The sequence below is a fragment of the Dreissena polymorpha genome, chromosome 4 (genome assembly GCF_020536995.1).
Source record: "Dreissena polymorpha isolate Duluth1 chromosome 4, UMN_Dpol_1.0, whole genome shotgun sequence".
Taxonomy (NCBI): Eukaryota; Metazoa; Mollusca; class Bivalvia; order Myida; family Dreissenidae; genus Dreissena; species Dreissena polymorpha.
Window position 1 is genome coordinate 133,957,596 of NC_068358.1, and position 26,151 is coordinate 133,983,746.

Genomic DNA, 26,151 nt, shown 5'->3' on the forward strand with positions numbered 1-26,151 from the left:
CATGGCTGCCAAGGGCGGGGCATTTTTCCTTATATGGCTTTTTATGGCAATTATTAAGTAAAACCTTGTTAACACTCTAGAGGCCACATTTATTGTCCAATCTTCATGAAATTTGGTCAGAAGATTGGTCTCAATGATATCTTGGATGAGTTTGAAAATGGTTACGTTTGCTTGAAAAACATGGCTGTCAAGGGGTAGGGCATTTTTCCTTATATGGCTATAGTAAAATCTTGTTTGCACTCTAGAGGCCTTATTTATTGTCCTATCTTCATGAAACTTGGTCAGAAGATTCATCCCAATAATATTTTGGAAGAGTTCAAAAATTATGCTGGTTGGTTGAAAAACATGGCCACCAGGGGGCGGTGCATTTTTCTTTATATGGCTATAGTAAAACCTTGTTAACACTCTAGAGGCCACATTTATTTTCCGATGTTCATGAAACTTGGTCAGAAGATTTGTCCCAATGATATCTTGGATGTGTTCGAAAATAGTTTTTGGTTGCTTAAAAAACATGGCCACCAGGGGGCGGGGCATTTTTCCTTATATGGCTATATATTGCTTTAGTAAAACCTTGTTAACACTCTAGAGGCCACATTTATTGTTCAATCTTCATGAAATTTGGTCAGAAGATTGGTCTCAATGATATCTTGTTCCATATATTGCTATAGTAAAACCTTGTTAACACTCTAGAGGCCACATTTATTTTCCGATCTTCATGAAACTTGGTCAGATTTGTCCCAATAATTTCTTGTTATCTCAGGTGAGCGACTTTGGGCCTTTCAGGCCCTCTTGTTTGTAAGTATTTGTTATAATGATAATTAATATTTGATAAGAGATTGTGTTATAAGCATGTATTTTAACTTCTGCAGTTCTGGCAGGCACAATAACAGCCAAGTAATCTTGTGTGTTCCTTTATTTATTTGCCAGTAAGACAATTGTGTATTGTTTAGGATTTAAAAAAAAGTAAGGTATGTTATGTATCAATTATTGTTTTCAGATCTTTGCGCCATCAAATTGATTTAAGGCATTTAACAGAACTCTGTAAGTTTTAATGGAAGAAAAAAGGTAAATTGTTACTAAAATAGCTTCACCCACTAACCCTCTATTACAGCTGAAAAAAAATGGGGTCTTTTACGTGTACCGGTAATTATGTTTTACTATAATATGAACTATCAAAAAAGGCCTCTGTTCATGGTGTTTATTTATCTTTTTTATTTGCAAGCTAGTTGTTATGGCTTAGTTATTACAGCATCATATACATTTATATATAACCCATCCCTGTAACAGACTTAAGGTACACACTATTTGTATGTTTATTAAGAGCCATATAACAGTCATGTACAGTTGGCGTCCAGAAAAACAAACACATTTATATTTATTTATTTGAGTTGTAAGTTCCTTTTTTGATTGCATCACTATTTACGTTGTTTTATAAACATCATCATGTACCAGTTTTTCTAGTCAATTTGCCATATAAATGATTAATAATAAGTTATTTATATTTTACATAACATGCTAACCTTATAATATAATATTTTATTTCTTTATTATCCTGCAGATTTTAGGTACCTAGATATTGTGTTTACTATTTGTGACAAACTTATAGTTAAGTTGTTGTTTTTTAATGTATGTGTTCATTTCTTTATTTTTATTTAAAATAATTGTACTGGAATATCATACAAAATGTATAACCCAATTTTACATAAATTGTATTGTTATATTATATCATATGAATGTATGACACAAATAAAGTCAAGCAAAAATTGCTTAAATATTTTGCATTTTTTGTTTACTCTCAATGTTACTGGATTGGCTTACTTTCTTTTTATGTATACAGGGTGCAGAATCACATGACTTTATTAAAATACTATTAAACGTTAATGGATGTTTACACACCGGTAGGTGCTGCTTTTTTCAAAATAACTTTTTGAAACATTTTTTCTTAAGAATTTCAACTTGTGCATAACAGACAGATTTTTATGCTTCTTATGGCAATGCCAAGTACATAAGAATTACTTTATTTAATAAGTCTGTCAGTTCTTGTAAAAAAATTCATGTATACTGCAGGATTATGCTTCACCCAATGTGAAATTTTGTCACAGATATCAGACTTGTTCAAAGTTTTTTTCTTACACCTTAAGATACCGGCACAAACCTCAAAAAAACTGTCTTTTATGCACTAAAGATTTTTGCAAATGTATTTCAATAACTTGAGATATTTGCAAAATTAAAGTTCTTAACAGTGATTTTACATACTGTCCAGCCCGTGTATAAATCCCTGATAACCCCTTTGATTCTGCACCGTGTATAATGTACTGCATTAAGGGACATAATGCAGTTACATTTTATAATAGTTGGCTGTCATTGTTACTTGCCCATAACCTACAGGAGCTCGATATCCTCTGGTAAATCCTTTAAACTATTTCCTCAAAACACATTCTTGTTTGCCAATAAAGCGTAGTTTAATCTCTACTTGTTGTAATGAAGCTTTTGAAATTGACATTCGAGCATGCTGATATGCTCCAATACACAACTATTGTAAACATTGTTCAATAGTGCCAAAGTACTGTCTGTTAAATTAAAAGTTATATACACAGGGTCTAAACATTAACCAACCTATCCTATTGTTATTTTTTGCAGACAAACAAACATCAACAAAAGATTTTTATCTTAAGCCTGATGACAAACAATATGAATTTTTAGATGGGACTCGATATATGCAAACTTCGATAATAAATTATGGTCTAGAACAAAACAAGACGAGAATATTGTGTTTAAATTTATAAAATCTTGTAGACTTTGACAAACAATCAGCACCTCGATGACAATTATGGAGGAAGGTTTTTGTATGCTTCTGTTATCCACTTGTGTCAGTGGCTTGAATCAGTGACAAAGACGGGATAATTGAAAATGGACTGACTGTTGTTTATTGGATGTTCAAACCAATCTAGTGTGATAAATGACAATTGGCACAAACCAGCGTTTTTGTGGTGAGTTTACGTTTGATAACTATTTTAAAGGTATAATAGAGTTTAAAAACTCTTAGTTTTTGCGTTTAAATTTATAACTTAAAAAAAAAATATTTTCTATACAGCTACGGTATCAAATACAATTTTATGGTTAGTTATAGTTTATATCTAATTTAGTAATAAACGATAAGAATAACAATAAGAATGCCTACAACGTCCTATGTAATTGCGTGAAAAATACAGTCTACCGGGTAATCTTGAAAAGATTCGTTCTGTAATTCATTCATAATTTTTGTAATTTGATGTTATACAGAAAATAATGTATAACAGACAATGTATTACTTTCAACTGATAATGTCTGTATTTATTTCTATTGTATAAACATGAACAAACTGAATCAGTATATCAAATTTTCAGCTACTGAATACAATTTCCTGCAAACAATAAAACATTCCAACGTGAGAGATGAAAACCGTTGACATAACATTTTTTTAATATGACAAGTGGCAAATACTGAAACTACATTCCTAACCACGGACAGCTTTAAATTCTATGTATTCATGATTTATTCATGGAACATTTCTTTAACTGAACATTTATAATGCTAATGTGTAATATATATCACATTGTTGGAGATTGCATGCATACAATAATGTCAATGCCATGAAAAAAGGCAATAAAAGGAAAAATACAAAATGCACAGCCTGAAATTACATGATATCTTATAAGTTAAGTATGTGTTATTTTTTGCTGTTGGAATCTTCAATCTTTCTGCATTGCGCAAACAGTTAGTTCAGTTGAAAATGTATGGATTGTACCACCTGTGGCTAATTGTTTATTGATATTTATAGAAATGTTTTATAACAGATAAATATGCGTTTTTTAAAAACACGTGGGCTATTCAAGAATCACATTTTTGGTCTGTAAGTCAGTACATGTATATGCACATCCTTGACGTATCCATGCCTATATAATATCATGAAGATTCCTTGACCATTAGACCAGTTCATTTATTTATGCATATGAACCATCTCCCACACTAGTCCATCAAAGGCAATGCTTGAACATTCACAGATTAAACGTAAATGTTAATTTTCCATTCCATAACTTAAATGATTTGATGTATACAAAACCCATTCTTGTTATTCAAAGATCACGTTCACATTGCAAGGTTAAACATTAAATACAATGCACAAATATGGGTTGTACATGTGCGAACTTCTCCATGAATTTATAACTAATGTGCACAATTGTTAACCTGTATAAGATGATGTCACTCCTTAAAAAGGAAATAATCACCCTTATAAGGTCAAGGTCATTCAGAAGGTTAAAGGTCAAAGTAGAGCATGTAATTGTCACAACCCTATATCTGTGCCAACACCCTTTGTGAAGATGTTATTACCAATAAGTGGTTCTTTTTATGCCCTTAGAATATTAACTGAAAGTAGGGAAAACAATTATCATACTGATGAATGAATTTCAAGCTGCTTATTATATATGCTAAAATAAGGGTTAGGTGAGACTTATTGTTAAAGTAAAAAATTAGTGAACATAATTCAAATTGTCATCCACTATTTTGTATACATTGCTCTCAATGGTGTTTGTGTTGTAAAGTTTATGATGTATCATGTAACAAGTACTGCAGCAATTAATATTCTTTAAATTTTCATCATTTCATTTTTCATTTCTATAATATATCAAAGACACATGGACTTTCAACAATAAAATGTTACATTTAAGGCAAAAACTTCAGTGATCCTGAAAGCTTAGCTGATCAAATGAACTCACATTAATAAAGGGTTAAGTCACATACAATTCTGTAGATTAACTTTAAAATGTTTTAAACATCCAACATTAAAACCCAATGGATTGCCTCAACCATCGATAGCTGTCCGACCATAGATATTGTAGGACTAGTAACTGTTATGTGTGACTTTAATTTCCCTTGGATGAAGTAACTGCCCACCTTTTGATTAAATGCAAATTGAAATAAAATTTATGAAAAAAATAAATAGCCAGGAATCTCACATTATGAGATGCAACATGTTCATTCCATTATTTGGTATTTGTGTTTAACATTCAAATCATGTCACGTTAACAAACCTAATGAAAATGTAGCGTAGCATTCCATGGGTTACATGTTTACATAAAGCGCAGTCGGTACAGCCTTTTCGCTGAGAGCAAGGGGCACTGGTTTTAAATAAAGTCACGACTGGTCACACAATTTTCTCAAACTTCGAACAATGAAACACAACCTCATAGTAATACTGCTGCTTTGGTGTTGAACAGTAATACTGCTGCTTTGGTGTTGAACAGTAATACTGCTGCTTTGGTGTTGAACAGTAATACTGCTGCTTTGGTGTTGAACAGTAATACTGCTGCTTTGGTGTTGAACAGTAATAGTACTGCTTTGGTGTTGAACAGTAATACTGCTGCTTTGGTGTTGAACAGTAATACTGCTGCTTTGGTGTTGAACAGTATAGGAAGTGAATAACATAGGACAGTTACTGTTGCAATTACTTCAATAAGGATCTAATTAATGGTAATTTCCATTTGCATTCAATACTTTTTGTATGTGATATATATTTTCTTGTCTGACCATTGATTATTGCATTTAATATCCCAAACATACATACAAAAATTGTTGATTTGAATTAGAGAATAACATTCTAACCTTTAGGTCAAAGACAAGATACTGGTACAATAAGCCTAAGTCATGAACGCTGTATTTTCTTCCTTGAATAGAGGACTATATGCTATATCTAACAAGACCTTTATAATGATGAAGTCCAACAAACAATCAAAGTATATCAAGTTTCATTGAATTCAAAGGTTCTCAACTACAAAGCTGTAGATATTGTTATCAAGCCTTTTCAACTTCACATTTACACATTCTCCCCCAATACCCAGTTACTTTATTGCCTTTAAATGCCTAATATTGTTGGGAAGCAAATATATCATGGAGATTGTTTACATTTTGCCTACCTATTGGTAAAACTGACCTCAATATTTTAAAATAAAATATGTATAACCTAATACAGCATGTAAGGGTGATTGAAATTAAACGAAATCTGAGAATTAACTGATTTATTTGTTGTTGAACTTTTAAAACATAACACACGTAATTAAGATCATGGCTTAAACAATCTTTCAGTGGTAAACAGTTCATTATAAACTATACTTTTGAAATTTCATGGATGAACAAATTTTTCACTGTATTTTATAAGTTTAATTTCGTTGTAGGAATGCAGTGCGTCTCTGTTAATATTTTCTGCATGGATGACAGTTAAGCTCTCTAAAAGGTTTGTAAATTGTTTTTAAATTCATGCATTATATTGTAGAATGCTAGCTTGCCATGATCATCATGATCAACGACAGCAACAACATCATCAACAATATTAAAATTATCATCATCATTTCATTGCCAAGATAATCATCAGTCTTTTTATCATCGCACCAAAACCGATACCATTATCATTAAGTTCATGATTCCATTATATTCATTTGTTTAAAAGTTAAATGCACGTTATTTTCTTCACACATATCTATAGAACGCTGAATGCTTTATGCAAATAAATAGTTGTTGAAGATAATCTGTCTTACCGGTTACCCTTACTGACATTTTTATCATTTGATGCCCATAATATTTAGTAATGAGCATTCTTGTTTGAGATAAAACGATTCAGTGGCTAAAGTAGGTTGTTTTGAGACAGATAGCAGTCCAACTTGACTCAACTTTATTGCATTTCACACAAAGGTGGGGAAAGAGGGTAAATACAGATTTCTCTTGATAGCCTGTGGTCACTGATAGAAATATATTTAGTTCTAAAAGTTTTTAACATGTTTTCAACAGAGAATAGCTGTTTTTAGGTGACAAATTATTCTGACAATTCTTTGACACGGGTGAAGGAGGTCTGCATGGATCATATAATATCATATATTAGATTTTGTTGTTAATACAACATTAATATTTTCAGATCATATAATTTTCAAAAGATCTTTCTGCTTCTGGGAGATAAAGTCCTGATATTGCCACCATGAATTTTCAGGTAAGATAAGCACAGACTATGTGACATTGAATGTGACATTCAAGTGTGTCCTTTTTTGTTTTCTTGCACAGACACAAATCTTCTAATTCTTAGTCTATACATTTAGTTGTGTATTCTGAGACAAGAAGAGTAAAAAAGAAAGAATGATGAAGCGTTGAATAACTAAGAAACCATTTTTTAAATTACTTTGATGGTTACAAAAAAATGTAAAGAAAAAAATTGTAAAACATAATATGTACCTATGAAGATCTTTAGACCTGAGACCTTCCTTTGTTATACGTCTCCTTCAGTATTACCAGTATATATCACTTGAATAATAAAAGAGAATAATGAAGTTTTGAATTACGCGAAAATTTTTACTAAAGTTTCTATGGTTGCAAACAACTGTAATGAAAAGGCGACACTATTATATATATCCAATTTAAAGCACTTATGGACCATGACATGATTTATGTAAGATGTTTTGCAAAGTTTCCCATTACAAGCTGATAAATGTTTGATTCTATATATATGTCAAGTAAATTGTACGTGGGAATGTTCATCCTCTTTGAAATAAATAGCTACATATTAAGTTTTATCACATCATTAGAATGCCATATATAAGAAATTAAAAATAGTTTTTTTATGTTGTCCTCATTGAATGTTTTTTTTAACAATACAAACCGTCAAACAGGTCTATCTGAGAAAACTAGGTAAAAGCTATATTGAGACTGCACAGACTGATCCATGGAATCTCTATATGTGGACTGCACAGGCTGAGCAATACATCACTATCTGGGAACAGCACAGACTGATCATGCAAATCAATATCTGGGGACTTCATGGGCTGATACAGGGTATAAGTATCTGGGTATACCATAGACATATCAAGAAAATCTCTGTTTGGGAACTGCACAGGCTGATCAGGATGATTACTATCTATGGACAGCACAGGCTGATGCAGGGCATCACTATCTGAGTACTGCACAGGCTGATTCAGGATATTACTGTAAAGGACTGCAATGGCTAATCCAGGACATCACTTCAGGGGACTGCACAGTCTGATCCACCTGGACAAGTCTAACTGGGAATTGAAGAAGCTGAACCAGGACATTACTATCTGAGGACTGCATGGCTGATCCAGGACAAGTCTAAGTGGGAATTGAAGAAGCTGAACCAGGACATCACTATCTGAGGACTGCATGGCATATCCAGGACAAGTCTAAGTGGGAATTGAAGAAGCTGAACCAAGACATCACTATCTGAGGACTGCATTGCTGATCCAGGACAAGTCTTAGTGGGAATTGAAGAAGCTGAACCAGGACATTACTATCTGAGGACTGCATGGCTGATCCAGGACAAGTCTGGTGGGAATTGAAGAAGCTGAACCAGGACATCACTATCTAAGGACTGCACAGTCTGATCCAGGACAAGTCTAACTGGGCATTGAAGAGGCTGAACCAGGGCATTACTGTCTGAGGACTGCATGGCTAATTCAGAAAAAGTCTAACTGGGAATTGAAGAAGCTGAACCAGGACATTACTGTCTGAAGACTGCATGGCTGATCCAGGACAAGTCTAACTGGGAATTGAAAAAGCTGAACCAGGACATTACTGTCTGAGGCCTGCATGGCTGATCCAGAACAAGTCTAACTGGGAATTGAAGAAGCACAACCAGGACATTACTATTTGAGGAATGCATGGCTGATTCAGGACAAGTCTAACTGGGAATTGAAGAAGCTGAACCAGGACATTACTGTCTGAGGACTGCATGGCTGATCCAGGACAAGTCTAACTGGACATTGAAGAGTCTGAACCAAGACATTACTATCTGAGGACTGCATAGACTGATCGAGGACATTACTGTCTGAGGACTGCATGGCTGATCCAGGACATCAATATCTGGAGACTTCACAGGCTGATCCAGAAGATCACTATCTGTGGACTTCACAGGCTGATCCAGAAGATCACTATATGTGGACTGCACAGGCTGATCCAGAAGATCACTATCTGTGGACTGCACAGACTTATCCAGGACCTCACTATCTGTGAACAGCACAGGCTAATCCAGGATTAAACTAAAGGGAACCTGCACAGGCTGATCCAGAACATCACTATTGGTGGAATGCAAAGGCTGATCCAGAACATCTCTACCTTTGGACTTCACAGGTTTATCTTATCCAGTATATCACTATCTGTGGACTGCACAGACTGATCCTGGGCATCAATATCTGGCACCTGCTAAAGCTGATCCAGACTTACACTTTATGCAAATGCATTTATTTTCCGACCAAAAACACATAATAGAGGATTTTGCAAACAACATCAACTTTCTTGTTATTATTTTGCACAATAAATGGTAGATGGTTTGTTTTTTTTGCACTCTGGTGTGTTTGTGACTGTCTTCAGGTGTTGCTGTGTCATGCACTGGAGTTGGTCACACCAAAGTAGCAAGGTTACATCACTAATGGAGATTGCATCCAATAAGCTGCTGGAGTTTTCAGGTACTTTCTTGATCATGATAAACTTTCTGCACACCAAGCTATGTTTCATGTCAAAACATAGTGTAGTACTTAGAGTAAAAGCTTAGAACATAGTGCGGGTAGGCATGAACCCACAGAGGTAAGTATTTGCTATGGCTATCAATAGTTTTAAAGTTGCGAACAGTACAACATTTTAAAGCAATTTACAGATTTCTAAGTTTATTCATATACTGCTTCTTAAGTCTAAGCTATTCATTATTGGTCTATGTATCAATATGCTGTGGTATTCAGTAGTAGTAATTATCCCCACGCGTTTTGAAAAGTGTGGGGATATTGTGGTTAAATCCGTCGTCTGTCCGTCCGTCCTGGCCACTATCTCCTCCTACACTATAAGCACTAGAACCTTGAAACTTACACACATGTTAGCTATGAGCATATGTGCGACCCTGCACTATTTGTAATTTTGATCTGACCTCTGGGTCAAAAGTTATGGGGGTTGGGGTGGGGTGGGGTCAGAGATTTTCACTCATTTTTTTAGGTTATTTTACATTAACTTCTTCATTTCTACACCGATTTACTTCAAATTGATACTGAACCTCGTTTCAAGGTTCTAGTGCTAATAGTGTAGGAGGAGATAGTGGCCAGGACGGATGGACGGACAGACGGACAACCGAACAGACGGCGGAGATAACCACAATATCCCCACGCTTTTCAAAAAGCGTGGGGATAATTACTTTTCTGCCATGTAACTTGTGCAAAATTGTGCAATTTCATTCAAGAAGGCATCAAAGAAATATCACAATGACTGGGATATGATATTAAAGAATGCAGAATCAAAACATATTTGTTTGCCCAACTATTAATTTATTAGCTGAGCTATAGTTTTCAACTATGTGTCAGCTTCTGGGTCAAAAATAGGCTTTGGTTGCAACCCCATACCAGTTTTTTCTTAAGGTATTCAATTGAATCTTTAAACATACATTTCTTTATGGCAATTATTTGATCTCAATGGCTAAGGTCCATAACTATAACTTTAAATTTACCAGAATTACACTCTGTTTTGTTCTACGATGAGTGAGTTCATAGTTTGCATATATATACTCTTTAATTCTACTTTTCAGTGATTTAACATACATACAGAATAATTATCCCCACGCTTTTTGAAAAGCGTGGGGATATTGTGGTTATCTCCGCCATCCGTCTGTCCGTCCGTCTGTTCGTCCGTCTGTCTGTCCATCCTTGCCACTATCTCCTCCTACACTATAAGCACTAGAACCTTGAAACTTACATACATGGTAGCTATAAGCATATGTGCAACCATGCACTATTTGGAATTTTGATCTGACCCCTGGGTCAAAAGTTATGGGGGTTTGGGTGGGGCCAGGTCAGAGATTTTCACTTATTTTTATGCCCCTGGTATGGTGCATTGGCCATAACTTTTGCAATATTGAAGATAGCAACTTGATATTTGGCATGCATGTGTATCTCATGGAGCTGCACATTTTGAGTGGCTAAAGGTTAAGGTCAAGGTCATCCTTCAAGGTCAAATGTCAAAAAAACAAATCCAAGGGAAGTAATAAGCTTTAAAGGGAGGTAGGTAAATAACCTGCGAAATGGTATAATTAAAAAAAAAATCAAAGCGGTGCATAGAGTTACACAGTAGTGAGGCAGAGATGTTTTTAGTATTCAATTGTTTGTGTTAACTCATCTGTGAAATGGTTTAGCTCATCCGTCTAATGTTTATACAAGGGATTATAAAATATTGGCGCAAAGGGACACTTGTATAAGACAGAAGAGATAGAATGCAGTCAAGCATAAAAAGCATGAGAAACTCATGGAATAGAGCCTCAAGAATCTATAACAGGGCTGAAACTTTCACTTTTTTCAATTACAATTTTAGACTCATTACTGAAAATCTGTCAAAATGTTCAAGTGGGAAAAATGTGAGAAACAATTTAAAGCAAGATGGACTTTGAACAGGCACATCAAAGACAGACATGAAATTCAACATATTCATTGTTGTGTACAAGATTGCGATAGAAAATTTCTGAGACGCTACTATTTAGTCAACCATTTAACCTCAAAACATAACTTTTCCAAAACAGAAGCAAGAAGATTGGCTATAAGAGAGTATGGAACGCCATTACTGACTGCATATGACTGTTGTCGTTGTTTGCAGTACATTAATCATTATTTTCAGTGGAATATTCATTATGCTTTGTGCAATTTTCTTTACGTTCGGTACAGTCGTCATTGTATGCAGTAGTTAAAGCATTACGCGACGTAGTAACAACATTATGTTCTGTCCAAACTTTTTGACGTTCTGTACATTCAACATTATGTGTAGTAGTTTTATCATTATGCGCTGTGCAAACGTCTTTACGTTCGGTACATTGGTCATTACGTGCAGCAGTTACACCATTATGTGCAGTAGTAACAACATTACGTGCTGTGCAAACTTCTTTCCGTTCGGTACATTCGTCATGACTCATTATGTGTAGTAGTTTTATCATTATTCGCTGTGCAAACGCCTTTACGTTCGGTACATTCGTCATTACGTGCAGCAGTTATATCATTATATGCAGTAGTAACAACATAACGTGCTGTGCAAACTTCTTTCCGTTCGGTACATTCGTCATTATGTGTCGTAGTTATTTCATTATGCGCTGTGCAAACGTCTTTACGTTCGGTACATTCGTCATTACGTGCAGCAGTTACATCATTATGTGCAGTAGTAACAACATTACGTGCTGTGCAAACTTCTTTCCGTTCTGTACATTCGTCATGACTCATTATGTGTAGTAGTTTTATCATTATTCGCAGCAGTTACATCATTATGTGCAGTAGTAACAACATTTCGCGCTGTGCAAACTTCTTTACGTTCGGTTCATTCAACATTATGTGCAGTAGTTTTATCATTATGCGCTGTGCAAACGTCTTTACGTTCGGTACATTCGTCATTATGTGCAGCAGTTACATCATTATGTGCAGTAGTAACAACATAACGTGCTGTGCAAACTTCTTTCCGTTCGGTACATTCGTCATTATGTGTAGTAGTTTTATCATTATGCGCTGTGCAAACGTCTTTACGTTCGGTACATTCGTCACGAATGTACCGAACGGAAAGAAGTTTGCACAGCACGTAATGTTGTTACTACTGCACTTAATGATGTAACTGCTGCACGTAATGACGAATGTACCGAACGTAAAGACGTTTGCACAGCGCATAATGTTAAAACTTCTACACATAATGAGTCATGACGAATGTACCGAACGGAAAGAAGTTTGCACAGCACGTAATGTTGTTACTACTGCACATAATGATGTAACTGCTGCACGTAATGACCAATGTACCGAACGTAAAGACGTTTGCACAGCGCATAATGATAAAACTACTACACATAATGTTGAATGTACAGAACGTCAAGAAGTTTGGACAGAACATAATGTTGTGACTACTTCGCGTAATGCTTTAACTACTGCATTCAATGACGACTGTACCGAACGTAAAGAAAATTGCACAAAGCATAATGTATATTCCACTGAAAATATTGATTAATGTACTGCAAACAACGAAAACAGTCATATGAAGTCAGTAATGGCGTTCCATAAGAGAGCATGTTCAGCCATCTCATAAGTCATTCCATTTAGGATGACATGTACATAATTGAAGTTATTTCATTATTAGATTTGTTAGAAGAGCAGGATGAGGAGGAGAAATTAGGGTATAGATTTTCACTCATTTTTTAGGTTATTTTACATTTACTTCTTCATTTCTACACCTAATTACTTCAAATTTATACTGAACATCTCTTATGACAATACGGTCAATCTCAACTATGCATGGCCCCATTTCAAACCCTGGGGGTCCCTGAGTCAAACATGCGGCGTGGGGATACGCGTCGGTCTCTGCAGCGCCATTTCTAGTTTTAATATACATTCAGACATATAAATGTTAAGTCATATACTATGTACACAAATATTATTTACATCTGAATACAATGTAAATTGAATTTCATTAAACGTCTGTTTGTTGAAACACGATTACTTTGACTTTATACTCATATGAATGAAAGTATATTATACGTCTGGTTGTCTCATCATTGAGAGAGTTGGCCGCTGATAGATTGAGTAATGTCACTTTATCATATGGATAAGCATCGGGAGGATGTGGCACTCTCTTAGTAATGTAATTCTATGTGCACTCAGTCATTGACAGGAGGCGACGGCATGAATGTCGCTGTCTATTACTATGAGATCTCAATGAGATGAAATGGCAGCCTTAATACATTAAACCATAACTCCTGCTTTTATGATTTAACATTTGTGAACTTTATTTCTGAAATATGATTTAAGGCATATCTTTACTATAATATGGGATACATGTACTTAATATTTAGGAAGCTTGCATTGTTGCATATAAAACTCCCCTTTTAAAAGTGAATTCTTTAAAAAGTAGCATCACGCAGTGGTATTTCAGGTGCAAGTGCAGTCCTAGTTATGTCAGGTGACTGGCAGAAAATGTAAATCATTAAGCCTAGGAATAGTTGAGCGTGCTGTGTTTGGGCAGCTCTTGTTACCTTTTGATAACTCTCAGTAAAAAGTTATACAGCAAAAAAAACACATTAATTTACGATTATGGAAAGTCTTTAATTCCCACATCAAATGCAGTACAAGTGCTTAAACAATTTTAAATCACTCGGGAATGATATCTGCACTTGCTGTGCATCAATTGGTGACAGATGTAATAGTATGCAATATTTATGTATGTATGCAAACTGTGAATTTTAAATGCAAATTAGTGTCATAATGACATAAGTGTCACATTTGATTTTTTTATGTCACATTCAATGAAATTAACAATGAGAAATTAAGGTGTCGAAAAATGCACGAGTTTTTATTAATTATTTATGGATGCTAATTGCTTGCACTATATTTGTCTGTTGAAGAACAGAAATGTGTGAAAATGTTGCATTAAAACACTCTTTTATGTCTCTTAAATATGAATGTAGAAGACATTTTCCAATTAATTATTGCTAATAATTATTAAGAAAAAAAATCCAATAGTTGTTAATAACTGATCATAGTTTTAATAAAGCAAATGAAATAGTAACAGCCAAGTTTTGTAACTTATTTTCCTTGATGTTTGCATACTGTCTTCAATGCATATAATTGTTTTATATCTGACTTTCTTGACACTTATTATATATTATTAGACATTAAAATATAAAAAATAGCAAAATCAAAGCATTTGAAAATTGTGAGAATGAACAATGGAAAACGTTGTACTTGCCCTATTAACAATTAATGTACTATAGACTATTGTAAGAAATTCAAGTAGGCTTTAAATACCAGACAGTATTATATGAAGATGGAACGAATCAATTCGTAAAGTCATTAATTGCGATTTCATCATTTATTTTGTCATCTTGTTTTTGATTTGGACAAACTCAATCAGGGCATGAATGTTTATCTTGTTAACAATTATTGGGAAAAGACAGATTGATTGGCTGTATAAGGTATTCAGAACCCGCAATCCGCCTTAGTATCCCGACTTCTGTTCAGAAAAGCTTGCCTGAATTATTAATAGGTGGATTGTCTTCCAAACAAAGGTATATATACATAAAAATCTGTTGTGTTGATACTCTGTAATTATTTAGATCACTTAGAGCACTTCAGAAACTGTATAATGACCTACATGTATTTGACTTGATGAAGCATTGGAAAAGAGTATTCAAAAGGTTGGTCAATATTGATGTACTTGTTGAAATTTTGTTATTAAAATTTTTGAAGTGTTCGCCGTGTTGGTATTGTTTTCTGATGGATTTTTCATACAGGCTGATGCAGAGGTAGTCAGATTTTCATGATAATTATAATAACAAATCATTAAGTCTCAATAGATAATGTACATGCATAAGTAGTTTTGAATAAGAATAATGTATTGACAGTTTCTAGTATGACAGCTTTAGGCGTAGCTTAGCTTATTGACCCGCATCATGTGAAAATGGGTCTTAGAACATATGCAGCATTAGCTTTGTCTGGTCAGGAGCCTTCCTGTCAGTTATATATTCCTCAAGGCTTTGTGATCTATAAGAAGACAGTGTAGCAATTCACAGGCTGGGTGGGGCTACGCTGGCTGCAGATGGCATAAGACACAGTTTTGCATGACACATGTCTTTTTTGGTGGGTAATCAAGATAGATATTTGATTTGACAGATCACATAAGTTAATTAATGCATGCACTTTAGACAGATTCGGAAGTTCACTTTTGAACTGAACCAATTTATTAAGTTATTTGAAAACTCATGAAAATTATAAGATTTGATTTTCAACATGACTTTACTTTGTTTTCATGAAAGAGCATAATTTTTTTTGTGTTTTTTTACCAATTTGTTTGTTAATGTCTTTACTTACGCAAGTTTTTTTTCTGTGAATTGCAAGTGTCATTACGAAAGTTTTGTTTCAACAAAAAAAAAGAAAGAAATATATTGGAGTACTTGAATAGAACATCTTTATAGTGCGTGTTCTGATTTCAAAGAGACTGTCTTTAAAACTTACAATCTGTGGTAAATAAGTTTAAAATCTATGAAACCTGGTAAATACATTGAACAAGAGAAGAGTTGAATACCCCCTAATAAATTCCATATTGTGTCTGTGTAATATTGGTGTAATATTACTGTAATACTGAAGTCACCATTATAAATTTAAAGCAATACAATGAAATGTAAAGGATACGCTGTGATTTTCAAGCATGCTTCTCTATTACACACCTGTGACAATTTACCAGTAGTGATTATCCAATGACAATGTTTTTTATTGTGCAGTGACAGTACAAATAATTACTAAAACACTGAATTCATGTGTTTGGAAAATACCAGATGATATAGATACATGTTGCAGAGGAAACCTGAAGCAGTTCTTATAATTTAACGATTTAAACTCTGTTTTCCAGAGGAACTCAAACCTGGGAAACAAGTACCAGCTTCTTGGACTAGACTTGGGCAAGTACCTGATTGGCAGTAGTCTGCAGGGGGCCAGTAGTCTGCAGGGAGCCAGTAGTCTGCAGGGAGCCAGCAACATGGAGAGTGATGCTGGCGGTACAGAATCAGATGTATCAGACTGGGATTCGGCGTATGCTGGTCTGACGTCTGAGAACAGCGAGGATTCTGATGAATATGGCATTTACTATGGGGATCCTCTGACTGACAACTCGGTGGAGTACCAAAATCACCGCCATGTTGTTTCTGGGTATGCAGGCTATTCTATGCAGAGAAGAGCATCCCTTGGCGATAGTACGTACAATGGGGCAGGGTCGTTGTATCCTATACACGAGCACGAACCAGGGACAGGGGAGATATCTGAAGATGATGATGACGACCAAAGGTCAGAGGAAGCAGACGACACCGTTGGGTCAAATAGCCCAGTGTATGGACGTTACCAAAAACTGGGAGTAAGTGGGCATATCAGTTCTCTTGATGCGATTGAGAATGTGGTATTGCATCGACTGCCAGGTGAAAACCTCGGTATGATATTAGGTATTGAGGATGGGAAAAATGGCAAGGTGTCCTGTGTGGCTGTGAAAAGTGTGACACTAGGGGGAGCTGCATACAGAGCGACGGGAAGTAGCAAAGGTATCTGTATTGGCGATCAGATTATCACAGTTAATGGGATGGATTTAAGAAAATTGACAAATGATGAGTGCATTCAAGTATTCAAAGACATGCCATTGCGAGTGATGTTGGGAATAAGACGAGGACAAAAAGACCTACCAGCAGTTTCCATATCCCCGGCCCCAATGCCTGATAATCAGCACATGGGACATAGAGGGCCCAACATGAATAAATCCGATAGATCAAAACAAGTGCATATTACAAAAAAGCCGGACTTATCTGACAGTGAAGATGATGGCTTTGGAGGTTTTGCAGTTTACCAAGTGCTTATTGAAAAAGATCCGGATGAAAACCTTGGCATAAGCATTGTGCCGAGTTATGGGTCAACAAGAGACTATTATCAGGTCAGTTATGCTATTATTATATAGCTGCAAAGCTTTAGTCTGCAATACCTTCTAACAATCAATATATTTTGACAGAAGTGGTGAATATTTGTCTAAAACCCAGTTACATTGTATTAGCAAATGAAAATAATTGTTGCATTGCATTTTCAATGGACAATATAAAGTTAAGACCATGATTAAATCACTATAAATAGTTTTGTATAGTTATAACCCCAACTAATACCTCACAGGATATTTAGCACATGGTATGCCCAGATATATATTAGATATTTAGCATTATATTACTGTGTCTTATGGTTCTTACAAGGGCTCCACTAGGCTTAATTTCAGGAAACTGGTATTTGATATGAGTGGAGGTGCAAGTGTATTAGTTTTGATCTGTTGGATAGATTGTGTACTCAAGGGAAGCTTCTTTTTTTTATTGGAATTTGACCATCCCACTTTTTTTGTAAACTTCTTATGCTTTTTCATAAGTGCAGAATACGTATTTTTTGGTAGTGGAAATATATAGAGCAACGTCGGGTAATTTCGACACTTTAAGTTCCTAAAGCGCATAACTAAACTGTTTGTCGAAATTAACGGCATCGTTAATTGTTAAACATATCAACAATATTAAAAGAAGTATTCCGTGATGATTTGTGCAATAAAACAATACCATACATTAGGTTTTCAGATCACATTTCACTATGTATAAAGCAGTGTAATTTCGACATTAGGCGGCTAATTTCGACACTTTCTTCATATAGAAAATAAGTTTAGACTGCAATAAAAAATTGTTTTTCTTAATGTGACTGTATAATTTAGTCAATTTATAATAGCACAACCTTTTTTTTGCATTGCGTTGCTCCCGTTAATTATGTGTTGAAGGCGCAAGCAGAATGCGCATGATATTGTGGCATGTGATGATGTTTATTTTCATGGACCTTATTTCATTTATGTTTTGATTAATAGATACATGTTCTAATCTAATGATATACATCATTGACATCTCATCCTTGATTTATTCAAACAATAGTAATCTTGTACATATATTTGTAACATGAAAAACAGATCTCGATCTTAATAACTAACACAAACTATTTAAGTGACAATACATTTCTTTTTTACTAACATGTTTTAGTTATTTTAACTGCAAATGAAAATAATAAGTTTTTTTTAACCAACAAACCGAACATGCACAATAATCATTTAGTCAAATGCAGGAATGCATAAGTGTGCATTTACGTTAGTATTTGGTTATAACATCGCAACCGTTTGAGTTACATGCAACTTTCACATATGAAAGGGTAATTTGGAATTTGCTCAAACGGAATTTCGAAAAGAATAGCGTACCCCGTGCAAGTAATATGCCAATTTCTTGAACACTTGGTGTGGTGCAGGTCACCCACTCGTTCCGGTCACCGTCTTCCGGGACGGGATTGTGTGCATAATTTCATTTCCTGTCGAAGGATGCAATTTGCTGGTTGACGGTGAGACGGTCTTACTATTCGGCTGTACAGATCGCTAAGGTTGGTTGATTAGCTTTGTGGTGCAGGACATCCCCAAACCGTCTGTATAGCTGCTGTTAGTTTTCTCTGACGTAATGATTGGGGAGGTTATAGCTGCGTTTGGGTCGCAATCGCCGCGTTCCGTGATCCCTGATTTACTTGTGGCAACGGCGTCGCTAATGGTAGGGGCAGTGGCGGGAGCATGTACCTCAGATGGATGCAGTTTCGATTGGTCAACATTTTCGGGACATAATGGGAATAGTCCACAACGTTTGAACCCATGGATCGTGTCTCAATCTTTGTGACATCTTCCCAACATTTTGGGACAACACCTGGAAAATGCCTTTTAGTGAAACTTTGGCCTAGATGTTCTGTTAGCCAGTACTTCACTTGACGTTTCCAAGATGATTTCAGTGGCCCGAAGAAACCAACATCACAAGGTTGCAGCTAGTGGGTGGCGTTTTCAAGGAGACAGTAAGAGAATTATCTGGTTCTTATAGCAAAACTGCGCTGTAGCAAGGCTCATATGCGTCCATCTACAAAAAGTATGACTGGTCTGGAAATGTGCTTCTGATGTATTTACTCATGCAAATGAGTTAAAAATGCCACAAACTGCGGGCTGTCCATCCAACCGTTTTCAGACAGGCCATAAATCGCAGATGGGAGCTTGTCAATTCCGGTATCCCTGTAGTGCTCACCTGGGTAAACAATCAACGGCGGTACATAGTCGCTCAACAGCGGTACATAGTCACCACAAGCATTAAAAGATGCCATCACTGTGATTTGTTGCTTGTTGCTTGTTGTAACCTGGTATACGTGTCGAGCTCCCTTTTCAGCAAGTACATGGCCAGTATTGATGCACAGCAGAAATCCACTTTCATCAGCGTTGAAAAATCTCGTTGAAAAATCTCCTTGGATCACCAAGGAGGTTTTTCCAATCATCCACTTCTGCTATTAGAAATGCACGTAGGTTCTCAAACCACTTGCTATTCATGCCTTGGTTAATGATTGCGCGTTGATGTCCGAGAGATGCAGGGGTACGCTACGAAATGTCCGGATGCCGTTTACGGAAACCAATGAACCAATCCTTAGCAGGAAGATTATTTTTGAAAGGATTAGCTCTGCCGTCGTGATCTAAGACTCTTCACCTCTACAAGTAATTCCTGTCGCTTGAGAGGATACCCTATTCTCGCGCACTTCTTACAGTAATCAACGAGAACCTGCTGTTCAGCCTGTGTAAGAACGGTTGCTCGCCCTGGAGAGGAACATAGAGATGATTTTCCAGACAGTTCATCTATCAGAGTTGTACGCGGTATTCCAAACGTATCAGCAGCTTTTTTCTTCGACATCCCATTTTCTACAAGTTTAATTGCTGCTTCCAATTTTGATGGCGAATATTGCCAATATTTTGAATTGGCTGAAAGTTGTCGAGACATTGATCTGGAAAAAAAGTTCAAAAAAGCTTAATCAAATTCTAGATTTTGTAAATAAAGCAATGCTATTTTTAAAAATTAAACGTTCATATTTTTTACTGCGTTAGTTTATAAAGTGTCGAAATTACCCGCCGCAACGGTATTTTGTAGGGTAAATTCGACACCCATACATCGTGGTTTAAAAAAGCGCAAAAACAATGACGTATATGCTAATGTGAATTTTTAACGCAAATTATCTCAATACAATGCTTAAATACAATTATTTTAAACAAATATCGAAGGGAAATCACTGCTTCCGATTTTCACCCTTGTTAGCCAATTGCATAACGAAGAGATTTATCAAGAAACTTTAATATACATGATATTTTGTGACTCACCTTTTCGGTAAACATCGAAAAGCTTGATTGACCAAGATGATACTGTGACGACATATATTAACATACGTCATATATTAAGTGACGAAATCGTTACATCATCTAAAAGTGCAGTTACTGCAAATGATTTATGAAAATTGTGTCGGAAATAGACGACTCTCGAAATTACCCGACTTTGCACTATTTGCCATATTAAAACTACAAGTGTTGTTTGTATAGAGCAATGACAAGTATTTCTCCAATGCTTAGCTAGTGTAGTTTATGTGTGGCTACATGAGTTGCACCATATAATGATAAGCATATGCACATCATATATTGTTAGTTTTATGTTCGACATATATTTTCCATCCATTGTCAATACTTAAGCTGAACAGCACACCTTCAAGGAATGTGTGGACAGATTGGCAAAATGACAGGTTTCCCCCCAAAAAATACTGTAAATCAGGGAGGGAAATTACACATAGGAAGTAGACTCGTACTGAAAATAGATTAAGGTTTATGAGAGTTCATCATGTGAAATCAATAAAAGTATAAATTGTTACATACAATTATTTTTTTTTAATAATTCAGATTGTCTCTGTCATTTTCGTTAAATTTGTGGTAACATGAATCGCGTTCAAAATAAAGTATACCATGGAAATTGCAACATAACATACACAACTCAGATTGTTTCTGTATTATTTACTATGTTTCAACTCATGGATTGCTTAAATAAAGTATTAAATGTATATTGTAACAAAACAGTCTGGATCGCCAAGTAGTTAGGGCAATAGCCTTTCATACAAACGGACACTGGTTCGAGACCTGGTGAGATTGACTTGTTTTGTTTTACACGGTACTTCTTTTATGAACTCTATTCTTGTTTAATATTATACTGGACCTCTATAGTACTGATGTCACAATACTGCCACCTTGGGCTTCGCTAAGACGCTCCAACTGCTTATGATATTTATATAATATATTCCACATGCTGACCTATAGCGTCACACTTATACCATAAATACATGTGCAAGTGTGCCGGATCTTTATACGCATTTGTTTTATATACACTTCAACACCATTATTTTGAAGTCGTCGGGACCGTTAAAAAAACTTCGGATTAACGATAATTGGAAATAAACATTTGACAGAAGACTTCTTTGATTCTGTAAAAAATGAATCGTTGTGGAATTCACATGGTTCGGTTACACGCTTACTGAAAAGCGTAAACTAGTCAGATAGCAATAGATTTCCACTTGTAATAAACGGAGGAATAAAACAATTATTTTTCTTGTTTTTGTTTTTGTCTTATTACAGAACATATAAAATATAATGAATAGCACAAATTATCAGACATACATACATATTAATACATTTTCGTAAATTAATTACCATTTTTTTAACTTATATGCGATGTCTCTCTGAACACCGGCGTTCACGCAGACGACAAAGGTGTAATTATCGGCTTTTGACGAGCCACGACAAAGGTGTGAAATTACGCTCAGTATTTTGCAGTTTTGACTTCGGATTAAAGATTGTTAATAAGGTGCGAATTATAGTGTTGGGACCGACTGAATCACTTCGAATTAACGATTTCTTCGGTTTAACGAAGTTCGGATTAACAATGAAATTTTACATTAAACAAAGAAGAACCAATATCGGGACCCAAAAAATACTTCGAAATAACGGCGACTTCAGATTATCGGTGTTCGAAATAACGGTGTTGAAGTGTAAATGTTGACACAAGGGAGTTTGCCTAGTTATGAACCTATGTCTAAAATTGTATCATGTTTGATGTAAAATAGGTCATCTTGTAAATCATCTTCTGCCAATTTCTTAACTGACATTTAATAAATGTTCAACTTGCATTTGTTTGTTTCTTTATTATACCCCCACAAACGAAGTTTAGGGGGCTATATAGGAGTGAACTTATCTGTCGGTCGGTCGGTTTGTCGGTCTGTCTGTCGGTCCGTATTAAGTGTCCGCTCTCTAATTCAAGTAGTTTTCATCCGATCTTCACCAAACTTGGTCAGAAGTTATATCTACATGATGTCTAGGCCAAGTTCGAACATGGGCCTTTCCGGGTCAAAAACTAGGTCACTGGGTCACTTAGTGCGTTTTAAACATTCAGCATGTTGTCCGCTCTCTAATTCAAGTAGTTTTCATCCGATCTTCACCAAACTTGGTCAGAAGTTGTATCTAGATGATCTTAAGCATTGATTTGAGCATGGTGTCCGCTGTTTTTTGTGAAGACGACATGCAAAATATTCTGTGTCAATGCGGCATGTGGGGGTATTTGTCACGTCTGCGACAAAGCTCTTGTTATTATTTAGAATCAGAAATTAATTATGATAGTTATACTATTGCCTTTAAACTAGATGCAATTATAACTGACAATTTAATGGTAAAATTGCAGAATAATTGATACCATGGGTTGTATCTAAAATCAGATATGAAAATTAGAATTCATTATTAAATTTTGATTTGTAAGGAAGGTTGAAATCTGAAAATCTGTATTGTGCATGTTATACTAAATAAACTAAAGCTGTATAAATCTAAACTTATAAATAAATTGATTGATATATTCAATAGAATGATTGCACAACACATCATGAAGTTGTTGTTTTTTAAGTATGCCACTTTTGATTCTGTTGTATTTTGCCAGAATCCTGAAAAAGAATAACACTGAATAAAAGGAGAATATATCTAAACTCATTATGTAAATACATTAAAAAATGTTCAATTGTTGTGTAAATGTTGGTTTTGGCAAATAATTATATTATGCAGGCAAATGTTTTCATCGTGACGTGATCTTTTGTTTCTGCTAAAGAATGTATGAAAGTGTTGCATATGATTCATCTCTTCCTTGAGTTGTGTGTGTTAAAAATATCGCCTTTCATTGCAAACATTTGGTACAAAGACACCTTTTCAGACAAGATAATTAGTTGTCTTGAATGACAATGACATTTTGTTCAGTTAAGCATGTTTTGCAAAGATGAAAGTGGTATATGATGGGAAAATTTAGCAGTATGCTTACATTTCTTATATACATATCATGATATCCAATTTAGTTTTTATCTTTGAATTTTCTGACACTAAAAAGAAGCAACATTTTAAGCATTAATATAAAGAACAAGTTTTTCAAAAGAATTCTTTTCAGTGCAGCCTATTGATAGGCTAAGCATTTACATATATACCAGTAAAATATCTTCAATTACAGGAGGGACAATTTGCACTTATAATGTGCAATTATATTGAATCCTTATTAAAAAATGTTAATTTAGGATTTATTGATGTTCATTTCAAAGGGAGAGAATTGTGTCTTTACTAAAACTGTAATAATGCCTTAAGAGTTATTTGTTCCTTCTTTTCTGTTGGGATTCAAAACAGCAATGCTTTATATCTGTTGTTTAAAAAAGTGTTTAAGCAAACAAGTTTAAATGTTGTCAAAAAAGCAATGTTAAGATGACAATATTCATTTGGAATCACAATATATGACTTTTTAAAAACTATGTTTAATGGATAATAAGTTTTAAATTAATCCAAAGAGCAAAACATATTTTCCTTAAAATATATTGATGAATGACTCTAACTGTAAATGACAAATATGTAAAATTATTTGTAATTTCTGTCAAACTATTTAATTTCTTTAAACATAAAAGAAACATAAAACATAACCTTTTTTACACTGAATATACACAAGGTATTGCCAACTTTAAAGGGGCCTTTTCACAGATTTTGGCATATTTTGAAGATTGTCATTAAATGCTTTATTTTGATAAATGTAAACATTGGATCTTAAAAGCTCCAGTAAAAAATCAAGAATAAAATGAGAAAAAAGTAGCCGGTACCAGGGCTCGATCCAGTGACCCCCGGAGTCCTGGAGTCAGTCTAAAGTAAAAACGCATTAGCCTTCTCGGCTATTCCGCCGGGTATACACAGTTTAAGTATTTTATACCTTATATAAGCAATCTTCGTAGTTTCGTAAATTCAAACGACAAAAACAGAACTCTCCAAATTATTCAATCGTTTCGCGTTGCAACGCTTTATAATTTTTAAGTTTTCAAATCGTCAAAAGATACATATAATGGCTATATTGGACTATGGTAAATGTTCAGTAATACTGTTTCCTCACAAATATCATAACTAAAACGAAAATTTGCGAATCTGAAACAACTTTTTTCAATTTTGTCAATTTACCAAATCGTGAAAAGATACCTTTAAAGAGGCCTTTTCACAGATTTTGGCAATTTTTGTATTGAAGTATGTCATTAAATGCTTTATATTGATAAATGTTAACATTGGATCTAAAGAGCTCCAGTAAAAAAAAACAAGAATAAAATTAAAGATAGATATAAAGTAAGCCTCAAAGCCTCAAACCACTGACCCCTGGAGTAAAAGTCTATTGCTTAGACCACTCGGCCATCCGTGCTCATACAATCAAATTAATGCTCAACCTTTCAACATGGCTTTGTTGACAACAATAACATAATTATTTAGCTTATTTAATTGAAAGGGACTTATTTACAGTTTAGAAAAATGACCATCAAGAAAAGAATGTTTAAATTATGTATAAATAAAATAAACAACACTCCTGGGTAAGAAAAATGTTAACATTAATTAATGAGATTTTTCTAAAGAACGAAAATCTATTAACAAGTCCCTTTAAAGAGCAATTATACATAATTCATTTTTGTTGTTGTAGTGATTTACTTTAAAATCATCATAGACCACAATATTGATAAGATTAATTTGAATAAAATAAAATTACCAGTACATGTATTTCGAGGGTTTAGATTGTGTAGCTAATGTGCCTTTTAACATTCTTGTTTTAGATTAAATAGTTACAACCCACATATTTATACATTTAACTGATGGGAACATTATGATTAAGCCAAGCATTGAGAAGTAAAATGCTAATTATTTTATGGTCCACCTGTTTTGATGGCTCAATTTAAATGTAAATGAAATGTTATCAGCCGAAGTAGTTTCATGATGCATCACTTAGACAGCTACAACTGATACTGTGAATTATGACAGGAACATTACAGGAAGATCAAATGTTTATCTTCTTTCACATTGTAATGTGAATCAGGTATTAATTGTTTTTATTATAAAACTTTTTAAATCAAAACATTGACATTGTGTGTTGCATAGTATATATTCAAACTTAATCATTTACTTGTTATTTTTATTTATGATACTAAAATATTTTACTTTTTTCAGAATCTTCATGTATTATGTTCTAACTGAAATATTAAAAATTTTATTCCAAATTATTAGGATTCAAAAATGAGGCAACAATAGTTCACCAAACAAATGACATTGTTGAACTAATATTTAAGTACCAAACATTCAAATTCTGAATTAAATCATTTTGAGAAG

At 34.6% G+C, this 26,151-nt stretch overlaps 1 protein-coding gene across 1 annotated transcript in view; it reads left to right on the forward strand.

Annotated features, from left to right (window-relative positions):
• The window catches only part of LOC127878809 (uncharacterized), a 122,621-nt gene that overhangs the window by 61,684 nt on the left and 34,786 nt on the right, over nt 1-26,151 (forward strand). Inside the window, exon 13 of the mRNA XM_052425337.1 lies at nt 16,432-17,493. Coding sequence (XP_052281297.1) covers nt 16,432-17,493 — 1,062 coding nt within the window. The remainder of the gene's footprint in view (nt 1-16,431; nt 17,494-26,151) is intronic.